Raw genomic sequence first — 15,138 nt, forward strand, 5'->3', positions numbered from 1 at the left:
CTGAGCTTCATATAAACAATATCAACAAACAGAATGTGTTAAAGCTTACGGTACTACATTCTTTATTATGTTGATATTTAACTGTTTTATCATGTCTATGATAAAAACAAGATTTAGTTTCTTTTATGTAATTGAGAAGACATTTTTGAATGTACATTTCGTCAAATAATCGGTTGGGAAAGGGAGTGTTACCACTCTGATTCCAAACACAGGTACCCAAAGGGTGACATTAAAGATATGGTAGAGTTCTTCATTGATATAATATATTCGTAATCCTTAGTCAACCAGTCTTCTTGCGGAATTCCCATGGACACGAATGGTGTTCCATTGTTAACTGGCCTGTTTTATTGCTATGAAACAGACTTGATTGAAGAACTTCTAAATGAGAAGAAATAATTTCTTGAAGTAGCCTTCAACTCGACATTTTATCTATTAACAATCATCATTTTCATTCATATCTCCATTCGATATATCCCTGTGAACTCAAAATAAAGCACATCACAGAGTCCTCCACATCTGCTTCGTACCTAAATATTTTATTGAAAATAAATATCAGCGGGAAACTAACAACTCAATCCTATCGTTGAAATTCATAGGCACAGATGTCGAAAAGTGTTTGTTTTTTTTAATTTTGTTTATCACTATTGTGTGGCTCACAAAGATGAAAGCCTTGTTTATTTTGCATATCAGAATTGATATGACTTATATATAGTATTTCAGTATTGTGATGACTAACAAAGATAAAGATGGTTATTACTTTGTATATCAATATTCTTATAATTTAAGAAATACTAAGGGAGAAATATAAACCTCATCTTCGTAGAGGTGTTAATATTATTCAGAAACTTTTCTCTAATTTACAGGAATATCCACGAGGACCAAAACCACTTGGAAATTAGGCTTTTGTTGATTGTTGATCTGGCGAATTACAGAAAAAATGAACAGAGAATTTGCGTGTTCAATCTTCCCTAAAATTTTATAATTAAACTTCATATCCCATTTTTGTTCAATTTGTAAACACACACACACACACACACACACACACACACACACACACACTAAACAAAACAATAAACAAAACAAAACCACGGACAACTTTTCCATAAATGTCTTTATTTTTCACATTCATAAAAGACGTTAAAATAAAATACATGCTTAATCAAATGAACTTGAAAATTACAGATGCTAAGAAAATGTCCCATGTTCTGTAGTCAATGTTGTGTGATCCTTATTTCAGTGTCCTGTCTGTCCAGGATGGCGGACAAGCAGAAAGCCTGTTACCTCAACTTCACTTAAACTTTCTATCTCCCTTTGTTCTCTGTACTTTTCAACCAAAGCAGCATCTGCGTAACTGAGGTATATATCGACAAGTTCATCGGGATTTACCAGTTTAATTGCAACACTCTCCATGCGAGCACTGGCTGTGAAACCCACACTGAGACGCCCAGCATTAGTCGAATACAACTGGTACGTTCTGGAGTTAGCGAACGTGCGCACTGATAATTTCCCCAAATTTAAGTCATGTCCTGTGGCAATTTGACCATTTTTTCCTGCACCCCGTGGCACTTTTACGAAGGAATTAGTCATGTTCGTTTTCAAAGGTGTTCCAGGAGCATTCAGATTTGTAGATGAGTAACAGACTCGGTCGTATAGAGCTCCACTAACTTCCTGATAATTCCTACCTCTGAGGTACGCAAAGCAACAACCTAGACACTCTAGATTGAAGGTAAGGTTCAGGTTATATTTGTCCATGAAATTAAATCCATCTTCAGTAGAGCCAGAATGTAGATTTCTGTAGGACGGATAGCAATTGCCGTGATGCTTCTCCTTCCTCTGAGCCATTGTATTGGAGTGTGGATATAGACATTTTGCCCCCAGACGATTCGCCCCAAAAGATTTTTCGCCCCTGGACGTTTCGCTCCAAAAGAGTTTTCTCCCATAGACTTTGCGTCTTTGTATTACGAATGTTCATTGGTATTTGATATTGTAGTGCAAAGATTGCTTTCTCGTAAGGTAATCAATGTCCATCAACATTTATACCGATCAATCTATAATTGGTTTTATTCTTATTTTTCGTGTTATATTTGCAATAAAACACGATAAACAAATTAACACTTTAAACAAATGAATGCCGTTTTACTGTTAAATGATATATCTATTAATGTTAATTAATTGCATCTATAATTTCTGGATGCCGAATCAATCTTAATGTGGAGACGTCCCATGACTACGTCAAACTAATGCATGGAGATGTTGTTTAAGCTGTTAATATTATCTAAACATAATTCCATCAACTCGTAGCAAAGATGAAAGGCGAAGATAACGAACAGTGATCAATCTCATAACTCCTAAAATCAATACAAAGATACAAGATATGAACAATGACAAGAAAGTACACTTTTGAATTAAAGGATTGTCCATCTATCTATCATAATCCAAAAACAAAAAATCTACACACGTAGCAGTATAATAGGAATATCCCAATGTAAATTGAATATACTCAACTCACTTCCTTTCTCATCAGGAGTATTGCATACATGTATAAAATATGCAATATCTGAATCTTTTGGGAGGTCGAACACGTACATTGAGAACCCTTGGTATACATGTATAAATATACAAGCAAACGTAATATTTTCAATGGTACATAGTTCATACAGTTGGAGATCTAGAGGTGGGCTGTTGTTGCGGGGAGTTGCACCCCCTTTGGATGAACATTTTTAACAATTTTTTTTTTCTTATCTTTTTTCATTTTGGGGTCTTCAGTTGTGTATCCCTTTATGGGCGGAGAAAGTACACACTTAGTTGTTATCCCCCTTTTGAAAGTTTTCTGGATTCGTCACTGTTACTAATAGATTTCTATTTATCATTTGTTATATAAAGGATAAAATTCAGGTCCACTGGTTCAGTGTGCAGTCTGTGGTTGAAGGTACTGAATAGCTGTTATGAAGTATTCCAAGACGATGATTCTTGTTAATGACACAGGCACTTGGGGCATGGATCATGATCACCCCCCCCCCCCCCCCCCAATTATTACTATTAATTTTTCCCCCACCAAAATATATATTATTTTCTTCAATGATTGAGAACGTGATTATAACTAATACGTAACAGAGACGAAAAGTAATATTTTGGGGTGATCCTAAATACATATCTACAAAACACATGAAGAAATAAAAATATACTTTGGTCGAAAAAAAATTAATAGTAATAATTGGGGGGGGGGGGGATCATGATCCATGCCGTAAGTGCCTGTGATTAATGAAACGAATTCAGTATATATCTGAAATAGGATAATGAAAGCAATCGAAACTTTAATCAAACATTTAGGTCTTCGAGCAGGGAGGGATCTTTATCGTGACACACCTGCTGTGACACGGGATCTCAGTTTTTTGCCGTTTCATTCGAAGGACCGCCCCATTTAGTCGGCTATTACGACAAGCAAGGGGGTACTACAGGAGGATCTATTCTACCCCGATTCCCAGGGGATTTGCCTTGATAGAATGTTTATTTGCATAACATTATTGGAAAATGCTTGGGACGTTTCGCGTTGCAAATGGAGTCGAACCGTCTTGGGGCGAAACGTCACGGTACCTTTCTATTTCTTTAAAACACAAAGGAAGTGGAGAATACCTTTGATTGGCTAGTGAATGGTAACTCACACATGCGCATAAACAATTCAGAGTGGAAAAGTTTAGGACTAGGCTATTGCTCATGCGCTAATTTTGACATCCAACATGGCGCAGATATTCGTGAGTAATGTTTATCTTTTAGGTAGAGTTTTTTTTTTCAATAAAAGTACATTTTTAGACAAACGGAACATAAAGGTCCTTTTAAGATAGATATTCTACAACATTTCTGACCTAAAACATTGCTTTTAAGTACTGTTTCATATACAAACAAGCATGAGAATGTGGTTATCAAATTGATTTCTGTAGGCCGGTTAGTTCAAAACATAAATTGATTGCATCGATACCTAAAATCTAAAATGTTTCAGAATAATTTAATTACATGTAATTTATTCAAGTGTTTTATTACAAGTACTCAATCTTTGTATTTCATTTATTGTGTATGCATTAGCAGGTCCAGCATATTCTCTATTTATAGCTATGTAGCTTTATTAATGAAAGTATTGTGGTTAGTTCAATGAATAAATATGTTCAGCAATTATACGAAATTTTAGCTATGCCATTGCACTTCGAGGTTCAATTTAATTAATGCAGTCTAAATTTGCTTTTAAAAGTTCTATGCTGTCATAAATTACTTCGAAATATGAAACATTGAAAATCTATGTTAAATCTTTCAGAAGGCTATATAAATTCATTAGTGTGTCTATTTTTTGTAGGTGACAGTGTTCTTTACTGCAGTGTTTGGCAGTGACAATTCTCAATTCCTGTACGATTATACAATATGGATGGTACCTTAAAAGTTAGAAATGCTGGGGTTGGTTGAACTACAGTTTGTACACAAGTATATGTAGGTACATCCATAAATACAACAAGCTACTCCACACAAAAATGAGAGGAAAGATCACCAAAATATTATCGTACAAGTAGACCTAAACAGAATTTGATTTTAACACTGATACCAGATGGAATTCAAACTGTTGGCCTATTACATTGAATACTCTCTCTCTCTCTCTCTCTCTCTGATGAAACCTGTTGAGTGAGAACGTCCTCACAATGTCAAAAAGAGAATGCATGCATATGTTATTGTAAAGGCAAAATTATACCGTGTTAAGTATAGCTATAGGGACACTTATAAAAATTTATCTAATACTCTCCTTCGAATTGTGAAAAAATGGTTTTAAGAGAGAATATTAGTGAAAACATGTCCTGATCAATCTAATTTTGCACTATAAACTAATATTTGGTATCTTTGTATCTACATATTTCACACGCTGTGGGTTACGTTTATGGAGACGTAACTGTGAGGACAGAATTTTATCCTCTTATTGCACTTTCTGTCCTCACACCTTCCGTCAAAGTGTTCAAAATTGTCCTCACTTTACACGTTTTATCATCCTTCTCTTCATATATGTATTTTCATATCTGTATTTATCTTTATGCATGTTTGAATATGGTATATATTACATTCTATTGTGGTTCATATCTTTAATTTAGATGACTGGAGATATTCCAACAATGGAGCTGCTTCCTGAGATACCAGTAAGTCTTGTATGATATATAAGGAATATTCTACCAAAGATATGTAGGTGAAAAAATGTAAATGTATTTTAGTCTTATCATGCTTATTGTAGAGAACAGATGATCCCTACCCTCAGTGGTTTTATTTGGATTCAGCTGATGTTACGTACAAGTAAATCCTTCATCTGAGCCATAGCTTCAAGTAAGTTTTTAAAAAAAGAAATTCGAGTTCGTATCACATTTATTTGCAGTCATCAGTTTTTAGCCTGCTTTATTTTAATCTGAGATTCCTCTGATCATTTACTTTCATTTATTTACATGCATGGGTCCATCAAATGTTTATAAATAAAACTACAAGTGTTGGAGGGGGTGTCAGATTAGCCTGCACTGAAGACTTATTGAATTGTGTGTCATCTACTGCTTTTTTATTTCAAAACCAAACTTACCATACTGTACCTTTGCATAAAATGTCTACACAGAAAAGGGATGAAATGTCTACACAGAAAAGGAACATTAAGAACTAAATTAATAACAAATCTTGAACACTACAATATCAGCATTGAATAAATTAAAAAATGTCGGTTTTTTGTTCTTTGATCGGTTTTATTTTCCTCACACAAAATAAAGATTCCAGCACTAACATGTAATAATATAGAAAATTCTCACATCTTAGGGCACAGTTTAATACGATGGTGGCTTATATATACTAAACTCTCAGACCCCGAGAGATGGTAGTGTAAGGATAGTCACAGACATGGGTTCAATTCCCATCACTACCAGTAACTCATTCTAATCTTCATTAACTCTATGGTGGAAACTGTTCATTTACACATGTTTGTTAGATTTTATGCAAACAATAGATTTTACTCAAGTATCAGTCTATTTTCTAATATCAATGCATGCTTTCTAACATGGATGCTACAATTTTGTAAATTTCGGAGACTGTTGATTCAGTAATCGACAGTCATAAATAATCAGGTCCATTTACAAAATTATGTTAGGTGATTCGAACTTGAGCGTACCCGTCAGGGTAGATATCTGACATTATATGGATCCCATAGACAACCGATAGCAGGGGTGGGTATTGTCTCTATGTCTGTTAGTCTTGTCCTCTATGGAAACCAAGATCATCATCAAGAGCTACAATATGCAGCAATAAGTGAAATTGAACAAAATTTGGATATATTTTATATGTTTTTCTTTCATTATAATGGTACTACAATGACTTATCTAGAAATTCAACAAGATCTGAATAATCGTGAGGCACTTTTGCAGGACTGGAATAACTTTTGGCAATGTCTAGACATTTTGGGATAATTTCATTAGTGACTGTTGGTGGTGATCAGGATAATGAAGAAGTAGCGACTCTTCAACATGAATTTGGATATTCAAACTCTAGAATCTATTTGATGTAGACGTGGGTAGGGTTGGGCATTATGAAGCAGTGACTGAAACATCACCACCAGACAATCAGAGAGAACTATTATCATTAGGATTCAAAAGTAATTATTGCTGGCATTTTGACCATTCTGCTTGTAGGAAATTTGGCTTACATACCTTGGATTCATTAAAGACAACAAACAGACGAGAGACCATTGATTTACTAAAACAATCCCCATGACAAAATCTACAGAATTTATCATATGATCAAGATAAAAATATAGAGTATAATATCTATCAGAAAACTCAATGTTCAGTTTGCATGAAAATGTCCCATGATAAAACAAATTTAAATAGGCACAAAAAAAGAAAAGAAAAGTGCATGGGGAAGAAAATAGAAAAATGCCATGTATAGTTCCATCCTGTGACTTAGACTTTTATTGTGTTGAAATTCTTGTGAATCATTTGATAAATATACATGATGCAGACATTAGGGTGGAAGATTTGAACTTTGAAAAGCTTGATTCTTTGAGAAATATTTGACAGAAGAGTCTATGAACAAAAATAAACACAAGAAACTATATTTTCCAGAGACAAAAAGAAAACTTTAAATAAGGTTGGTTCTGACAGATACACACTAGTTTGTAATTAGGGATGGGAAAAAGCAAATTGCATGTGGGATAAGATATAAGAAGAGGAGGGAGAGAAAAGGCTGTATGTAAATTAGATAGTTTGTGCTTATCATGATTTTTAGTTTTGGTAGAGGAGGATGGAACGGTTAAAGCAAAATACATACAATCACACACTCAACAACTTTCAAAGATAGTACATTTTTACCTATTCTAGACCATTCGAAATCAGACATAAAAACTATGTTAGCATTAAAAATTCCTATAAATATAATTTAGACAGTTAGGGACAAATTTAGTGTCAGGACAATCGTGATGACTTGGCAGACCTGAAACATCATTTGACTGACAGGAAGACAACACACAATCCAGAGCAAAAGGTAATTGACTCATCTGTTATTAGACACAGTGATGATGTAAAACTTATACGGTACCAATTTTGATGCACCCGATGCGCATTTCGACAAATAATGTCTGCAATATCAACATTTCTTCGAGTAGATGCTTTAAGAGGAGAAAGATTTGATACAATTTTGATTTTTAAACAACAAAATGTAGATTGGACTGGCTAAGGAAGACTTTATGACGGCAATAATGACAAAACAACAACTAGACATATGAAAAATATGTACCCATAATTCTTTGCATGGATTTCACTCTTCTAATAAAGAAAATTAACAAGCCATTTCTGTTTTTAATGCTGTTAAAACACAAGTGATTATTTTAATGACAAATGATGACAATACTGGATGGAATGCAGCCAAGAATTTATATGGACCTAAGTTAGAACATTTCTTATGTATTTGACAAGTACACAAATACTGGCGATTAAAATTCAGCAGGATATTAAAGACACAGGGTAGCAAGCCGAAATGTATTGTTTATCATGTGCTGCAGACTGAAACATTATTGAATACATATTGTGATATTCTGGTTCAAAGATTCTCTGATATTAATTCAAGTTTACTAACATACTTCAATAATTATTACTTGTTGAGAAAAGATAAATGAGCAATGTGTTTCAGGAAAGGTGAATATTCCAATGTTAATGCACATATGTTTTTGAAGGCTTTCACAATCAATTAAAACAATTTACTTTGAAAGAAAAAGAAATCGTAGAAAAGACATTCTGCTGGAAACCCTGTTCTAGATTGAAAAAACTTGTATTTCAAACATTTGTCTGCTAAAAAGTTCAGTATTCCTTTAGGAAAAATTATGAAGACTTTGGATCGCCATCAGAGTAGTTTCGAAATTCATAATTCCTCAGTCTGTCAGTTTAAATGAAAACACATTTTTCCCTATATTACAGAAAAATGTATATACAGTAGTGACAAATTGAATATCAAGCACTGCTTAGAAAATTTGGGATTTCCTGCTTTGACTGAACTTTTACCTCATAATTCATTAACACCTGTTATCAATATGATTTCACAACGCATTAATGACCAAGTATTACACTATCAAAACTCAAAAACATGTTTCAAATAAACTTATATTCTTCAGAAATGTATATGAAATGAACTCAAGGTCTGCTTAAGTTGATATCCTTACATCAGATAGGTCTGCATTAGCAAAGCTTAGACTGAGTTCACACAATTTTGAAATTGAAAGAGGAAGACATATTGGAGTTGAGCATAATGATATAATTTGTAAACTGTGCAATAGTGATAACATAGAAAATGAAACTCACTTCCTATGGTTGTGTAAATGTTATGAACAAGACAGAGACTCCCTATATAATAAATTATTAATGTTACATAACTTTGATTATAAGCTGATCAATGATGACAATATTAGGTCCAAGTTATTATTGAATTCCAAGTCCTATAGTCTGTCTAAATTTATTAAAGATGTGTCAAATAAAAGGAAGGTCCTTAAACAACTGATTCCAATATGTCTACATAATTTATCATGAGGTAGTCCTAGGACTATTCTTATATATATACATGTATATGTATTATGACTCCATATGCTATTCCTATATACCTATTATGGTCCCTTTATCTCATGTACACCTTATAATGAAGTATAATACATCATAATATGACTGTCTGGTGCCATATTCATACATTCAAATCACTTATTGTATTTTGAATATTATTGTTTCTATGGTATAATATATAATATGTGCCTTTGCCAGTAATTGTTATTGTACTTGTGCAAATAAATCATTGACATTGTCATTGTTAATATTTTGATAATGAGCAAATATAGGGACTGGGTAGAACATTTACTGGATCCAGCAATGTATCTGTGAAGTGGAATCAGTTATTAGTACGGTAACTCATATTTATTCGTCACATTGACTGGGCTATCAAATTTCCACTCTTAACTGATTGACAACTGTAACAAACATTACATCAACCGCCTTAGTAGACTGACAATGGCAGATGAGCTTAGCCTTATCCAACAGTTTTAAATAGGCTAGTGGCAGGATAGTCAATCAATTCCTTAATGGGCAGACAGCAATGAAGATCATGATAATTATCATCACAATAGCAACTTTGACCTGCATACTAACATAGGAGTAACATTAAAACATATCATCATTCCAGGGATGGACTGAAAGCGGCAGATGAGCTTACCTATGCTGCTGCTTTAAGATAATTTTTTATTTGCAGTATATTTTTTATAATCAGATAATGTTGGTGCTGGTGAATGTATACAAGATGAAATTTTGCAAATGCAGTTCTTACACGTAGAATATCTCACTTTTGCATACATTTTTTGAATACTAATGGATTGTAGAATATATTCATTTTATTGTGATTTGTTTCATTGCTGAAAATTTTCAACTCAAAATGGGCCGACACTTTCCTGCTTTCTTGAATAAAGCTCAGTTTTAACGTTTAATTTATGAAAAAGTATATTGTAGAAATGTATATGCGAAACCAAGAAGGTATCAGGAATTTGTCTTGACAATTTTGATGTCTTCTCTCTGACTGGTGATGCCCAGGGAGACAAACTGACATACATAGTCATCTGACTTATTTACCAGGAAACTTGGTAATGAAAAGTAACCTTGAGATTTTTATACAGACAATTTTACTCACCTTTGGTTATGACAGACTTTACGAAATGCAGTATGTGGTCAATTCTATAGAGTAACATTAGCCATTTAGATAACTTAAAAAGCCAATTTATTTAAAACATACCTTGGTAAGATATAATGAAAAGGTAAAGATAGACTGTGATCAATCTCTTTAACTCCTTCAAAGAACACAAAGTTCAGAATAAGGCAAACGCAGACCCCTGGATATACCAGAGGTGCAATCAGATGCCTAGGAGGAGTAGGTATACTCTGTCAACCGGTCACACTCACCATGAACCCTATATCTTGATCAGGTAAATGGTCTCAATTGGCATTGGGTTTTGCCAATCAAGTTCACTTAAACTTAACCCTTATCATGCTTCTTTTTACAATGTTTGCAGAATTATATGACGTAGAACCAGGTGCCAAATAGACTAAAAAGTATAAAGAAACGTGTACATGTACTATGTATTACATTGAATATGCTGAAACCAAAATTCTACTCGAAATTATTAAGTCCACATTTTTTTTTATATACAGAGAGACTGTTCCGGAAAAGAAGATATTGATGTACAGTGTACATGTATCAACCCTTGCCAAGATATTTGTTGGTTTTTGTGAAATCAAAGAGTAACATTTTCTCATAAATCGAGTCAATTTAATGGATGTGTTGAGAAGGCTAATATATCTTCTGAACATATGAGCTTTGTAATTTATATACATATTGATAATATAAATGTAGTAAACTAGTTAATTTGGTATAATATATAGTCAGCATGGGCAAAGTTTAAAGTTCCACAAAAAAAGTTTAGTGGTAACTACATCAAAGAAAATATATTTGGCAGAAATCATTTTTTCTATAATATGGTTATAAGATATACTATTATTTCAGGCATATTTATTGGTATAAAAATCAAAGTTATTAGATCCGCTCCATATGACAAGTGCCCTATAGTGATCACTCTGTCTGCCCTTCCATCCATGTCTATAGCACGTACATATATGTAGTAAGATTTTCATGAACTTTATATCATATACATATCTTAAGGGGGAAAAATTAAGAAATGGTGAAATTGGGTGGCATCTTTTTAAAAAACCTCCAACACTGCGGGACCAATTTTAATCAATCTTCGCACAAATCATCATTGGGTAAAGGGGATTCAAATTTATTCAAATGAAGGACCATGCTCCCTTCAAAGGGGGGGATAATGAGGGTAGGGCGAGTCTATAACAGGGTTTCAGTTTTATATTAGAATATATAGGTAATGAATGGAATATAAAGGATAGGATATTTAAGAATCTTCCCAAGAACCACTGAGCCAGAAATGAAAGCTTTCTGATATTGTGTAGATTCAAGTTTGTTAAATCATGGCCATTGGGGGATAGGACGATGTCATATTAAAGTTTCACTTGGGAATGTATAGGGATAGGAAAAAATTCTTGAGAACAGCAGGGTCATGATTAGTTATAATAATATGCAAACTTACCCAGATAGTGTGCATTCAATTTTCTTCAAATAGTGGTCCATTGATATAGTAGAATATAGTCACCTTTAAAGTAAGCATTTCACAAATTCTATGGTCGTTATAACGATCTAGTTTGCTAATACAACCTATGATCGGGTCAAATGTAGTCTGGCGTGTTTCATATAGATTGTTAGGTCGTTCTTTACCCACTGATTTTGACTACGGATTACTCCGTTTACCTGGTCAAGATATAGGACTCACGGCGGGTGTGACTGGTCAACAGGGATTGTTTAATCCTCCTAGGAACCTGATCCCACCACTGGTATATCCAGGAGTCCGTGTTTGACCAACTCTTAATTTCTTGTTCCTTATATAGGAGTTATGAGATTGATCCCTGTTCGTTATCTTCACCTTTTCATCAATATGTAAGCATCTTCAGGTGATCAAATTCAAGTTTGTTCAATTCAGGGACTTTTGGGGAAGGGCAAGGCTACAACAGGATTTCAAAGTTTTATATTAGAATATATGAGAAATGAATGAAAACAAATGCATTTCAAGAGTAGCAGGACCTGACAATATCATATCGTTCATGGGACTAGGATTTTACATGTTTTAAAAAATCTTCTCTTGAACAACAAGGCAATGTTAGTCATATTGGTGTTGAGACATCCCCATATTATGTGAATAGTCATGGCCCTTTCGGGCTAGGATGAGGCACAATATAGGGTCAAAATATTTTATGGGAACAAAGAATGAAAATAACTTTTTAAAATCACAAAAGCTGAACAATGGCATGGCCAAGGTGACTCGTGAGTGATATGGCCCATGGACCTCTTGTTAGCATATACATTCCTAGTATGAATTTCTTCCATTTGATTCAGACACAATTTTCTTGCGTGGTCAAGAATACAGGAAGTATCTTAGATACCAATTCAGAATAAACAGCAACATGACAGGCTATACAAATAATGTTCAGAATAAACAGCAACATGACAGGCTATACAAAGTTTTCTGAATAATGTTCAGAATAAACGGCAACATGACAGGCTATACAAAGTTTTCTGAATAATGTTCAGAATAAACAGCAACATGACAGGCTATACAAAGTTTTCTGAATAATGACCTTTCAAAATAATGTGTTCGCAGAAGGTTCGATTTAAACCCATACAATACTGGAAGGGGATTCGCAAGATGTAGCTAGTCAAAGCATCGTCTTTCTGTAAAATCATTGTGAACAGGTGAGAATTAAACTGTATGGATATATTGCAGGCCCGTGAACATCTCTATAAAGATTTGTGAGTATCCATTGTGATGCACCACTTTTCCCTATACACTAACTACACATATCTGTTGCTGTGGTATAAAGATGTCGGTATTATTATATAAATGAAATATAATCACGAGGGTGGTGGTAGAAGTGTTTCCTAATCTCCCTATATCTTCTTTGACATACCATTACCGTATTACTATTTATTCAGACAGTGTAAAATATTTGAACTAGCATGTTTTTTTTTTTAATTTGAATCCATAGATAAGCTCAAATGAACAAAAGTTATGTGCGTGTGTTTGCGTTATGTCCGTGTGTTTGCGTTACATCTAGAGATTACATGCTTGCCATCAGGCGTTGGTGTAAATTTATTCTCAGTAACTTAAATTTACGAGTGTTGTACGTTATAATATATGTGTAAATAAAATCATTTTCTGTGTGTAATATGTACTGGTAGTCTGCACAGTCAAAATAAAAAAATAGTCAAGGTTTGATTTGAATCAGACTGACGTATTGGTACTGTGTCACGCGTCGATTGGGCTTTTGGATATAAAACTGAACAAATTCGAGCTGCATATTGTTGTCAATAGCCTAGTCCTAAAGCGGCGAGTAGTGAGATTCAAAGGAATCCACCTGAATGACTAAAAATGAAAGTAAAGAAATTACTAATTTCTATTTAGACTTTTCTTAAGCCATAACTTAGATTTTTTTGTCGTATTTTAGACGCAGCAAACAGCATTTTTTCACCATTGCCTGGTTCCCAATGCTACTCCACATTGTTCATGCGCATGTGCGAGTTACAACCCACTGACCAATCAAAAGTTGCTTCCACTTCACTTCCTCTGTCAAACCCACAAGGTGTTCCACTTCCTTTGTCTTTTAAGAGAAAGAAATGGCTCGGCGACATCACAACAATTGCTATCCGTCCTACAGAAATCTACATTCTGGCTCTACTGAAGATGGATTTAATTTCATGGACAAATATAACCTGAACCTTACCTTCAATCTAGAGTGCCTAGGTTGTTGCTTTGCGTACCTCAGAAGTAGGAATTATCAGGAAGTTAGTGGAGCTCTATACGACCGAGTCTGTTACTCAACTACAAATCTGAATGCTCCTGGAACACCTTTGAAAACGAACATGACTAATTCCTTCGTAAAAGTGCCACGGGGTGCAGGAAAAAATGGTCAAATTGCCACAGGACATGACTTAAATTTGGGGGAATTATCAGTGCGCACACTGGGTCCTAACTCCAGAACGTACCAGTTGTATTCGAATAATGCTGGACGTCTCAGCGTGGGTTTCGCATCCGCAGCTCGCATGGAGAGTGTTGCAATTAAACTGGTAAGACCCGATGAACTTGTCGATATATATCTTAGTTACGCAGATGCTGCTTTGGTTGAAAAGTACAGAGAACGAAAGCATATTCCAAGTTTAAGTGAAGTTGAGGTAACAGGCTTTCTGCTTGTCCGCCATCCTGGACAGACAGGACACTGAGATAAGGATCACACCGCATGGACAACAGAACATGGAACATTTTCTTAACATCTGTAGTTTTTTAATTGATTTGTTTTAGCTATTGGTCTTATTTCAACGTGTTTTATTTCTTTGAATGCGAAAAATAAAGACATTTAGAATAAAAAAGTTAAGCGTGTTTGTGTGTGTGTCACAGGCGCTTGTTTCAGACTTCGTAAGCTATGCTATTTAATGTTATTAAATCACTGTGTAGAAACAAGCAAGGGTAAAGTGCGTTACTCAAGTCTAAGATGGCGACAGGCAAGTACGCTTCCACTTTACACGTCAAAATTTTAATTGTTTTTTTTTCTGTATTAAGTTTCTGAATTTATTTTGCATCAATTAAATACATAATGTAGGTAGTGTCAGTCTTATATTCCTAACTGGAGATTTTATTTGAATTTAACATATTTAACAAGAAAACTCGCCTCGAAGTTTCACTACAGATTAACTTTAGCAAAACATTCAAAGGGGGTTTATGCAAGCATAGTTACAATCGATGTAGATGTGATACCGATTGTAAACTTTTTTAAGAATGAAGAAGAATATTCAATTTGCATGGTATAAAATTTTACTAATATTTAACGATTTATTATGTCTTTTATTTTATGACTGTTATTGTCATAAGGTATGGAGGGCATAATGAATTTATCTATCACTCTGTGTTGGAATTGACGGACTGTTTTCCTTGTATTGCATGTACAG

The 15,138-nt window shown here is 34.2% G+C and overlaps 2 protein-coding genes across 2 annotated transcripts; one reads left to right on the forward strand and one right to left on the reverse strand.

The window, feature by feature from the left end:
* Window positions 1-1,093: 1,093 nt before the first annotated feature.
* LOC125664789 (uncharacterized) lies at window positions 1,094-1,862 on the reverse strand. The gene has a single exon (XM_048897597.2). It carries the CDS (start codon window positions 1,840-1,842, stop codon window positions 1,234-1,236), a length of 609 nt encoding a protein of 202 aa, XP_048753554.1. The 5' UTR covers window positions 1,843-1,862; the 3' UTR covers window positions 1,094-1,233.
* Window positions 1,863-5,053: 3,191 nt separating this feature from the next.
* Window positions 5,054-14,665, forward strand: LOC125664787 (uncharacterized). The gene is made up of 3 exons (XM_048897595.2): window positions 5,054-5,168; window positions 5,261-5,349; window positions 13,644-14,665. Exon 3 carries the CDS (start codon window positions 13,813-13,815, stop codon window positions 14,413-14,415), a length of 603 nt encoding a protein of 200 aa, XP_048753552.2. The 5' UTR covers window positions 5,054-5,168; window positions 5,261-5,349; window positions 13,644-13,812; the 3' UTR covers window positions 14,416-14,665.
* Window positions 14,666-15,138: the final 473 nt, after the last annotated feature.

The sequence above is a fragment of the Ostrea edulis genome, chromosome 1 (genome assembly GCF_947568905.1).
Source record: "Ostrea edulis chromosome 1, xbOstEdul1.1, whole genome shotgun sequence".
Taxonomy (NCBI): domain Eukaryota; kingdom Metazoa; phylum Mollusca; class Bivalvia; order Ostreida; family Ostreidae; genus Ostrea; species Ostrea edulis.

Bases quoted from the DNA above. Each gene is read 5' to 3' on its own strand.
- LOC125664789 (XM_048897597.2), bottom strand. From the start codon at position 1,842: ATGGCTCAGAGGAAGGAGAAGCATCACGGCAATTGCTATCCGTCCTAC.
- LOC125664787 (XM_048897595.2), top strand. From the start codon at position 13,813: ATGGCTCGGCGACATCACAACAATTGCTATCCGTCCTACAGAAATCTA.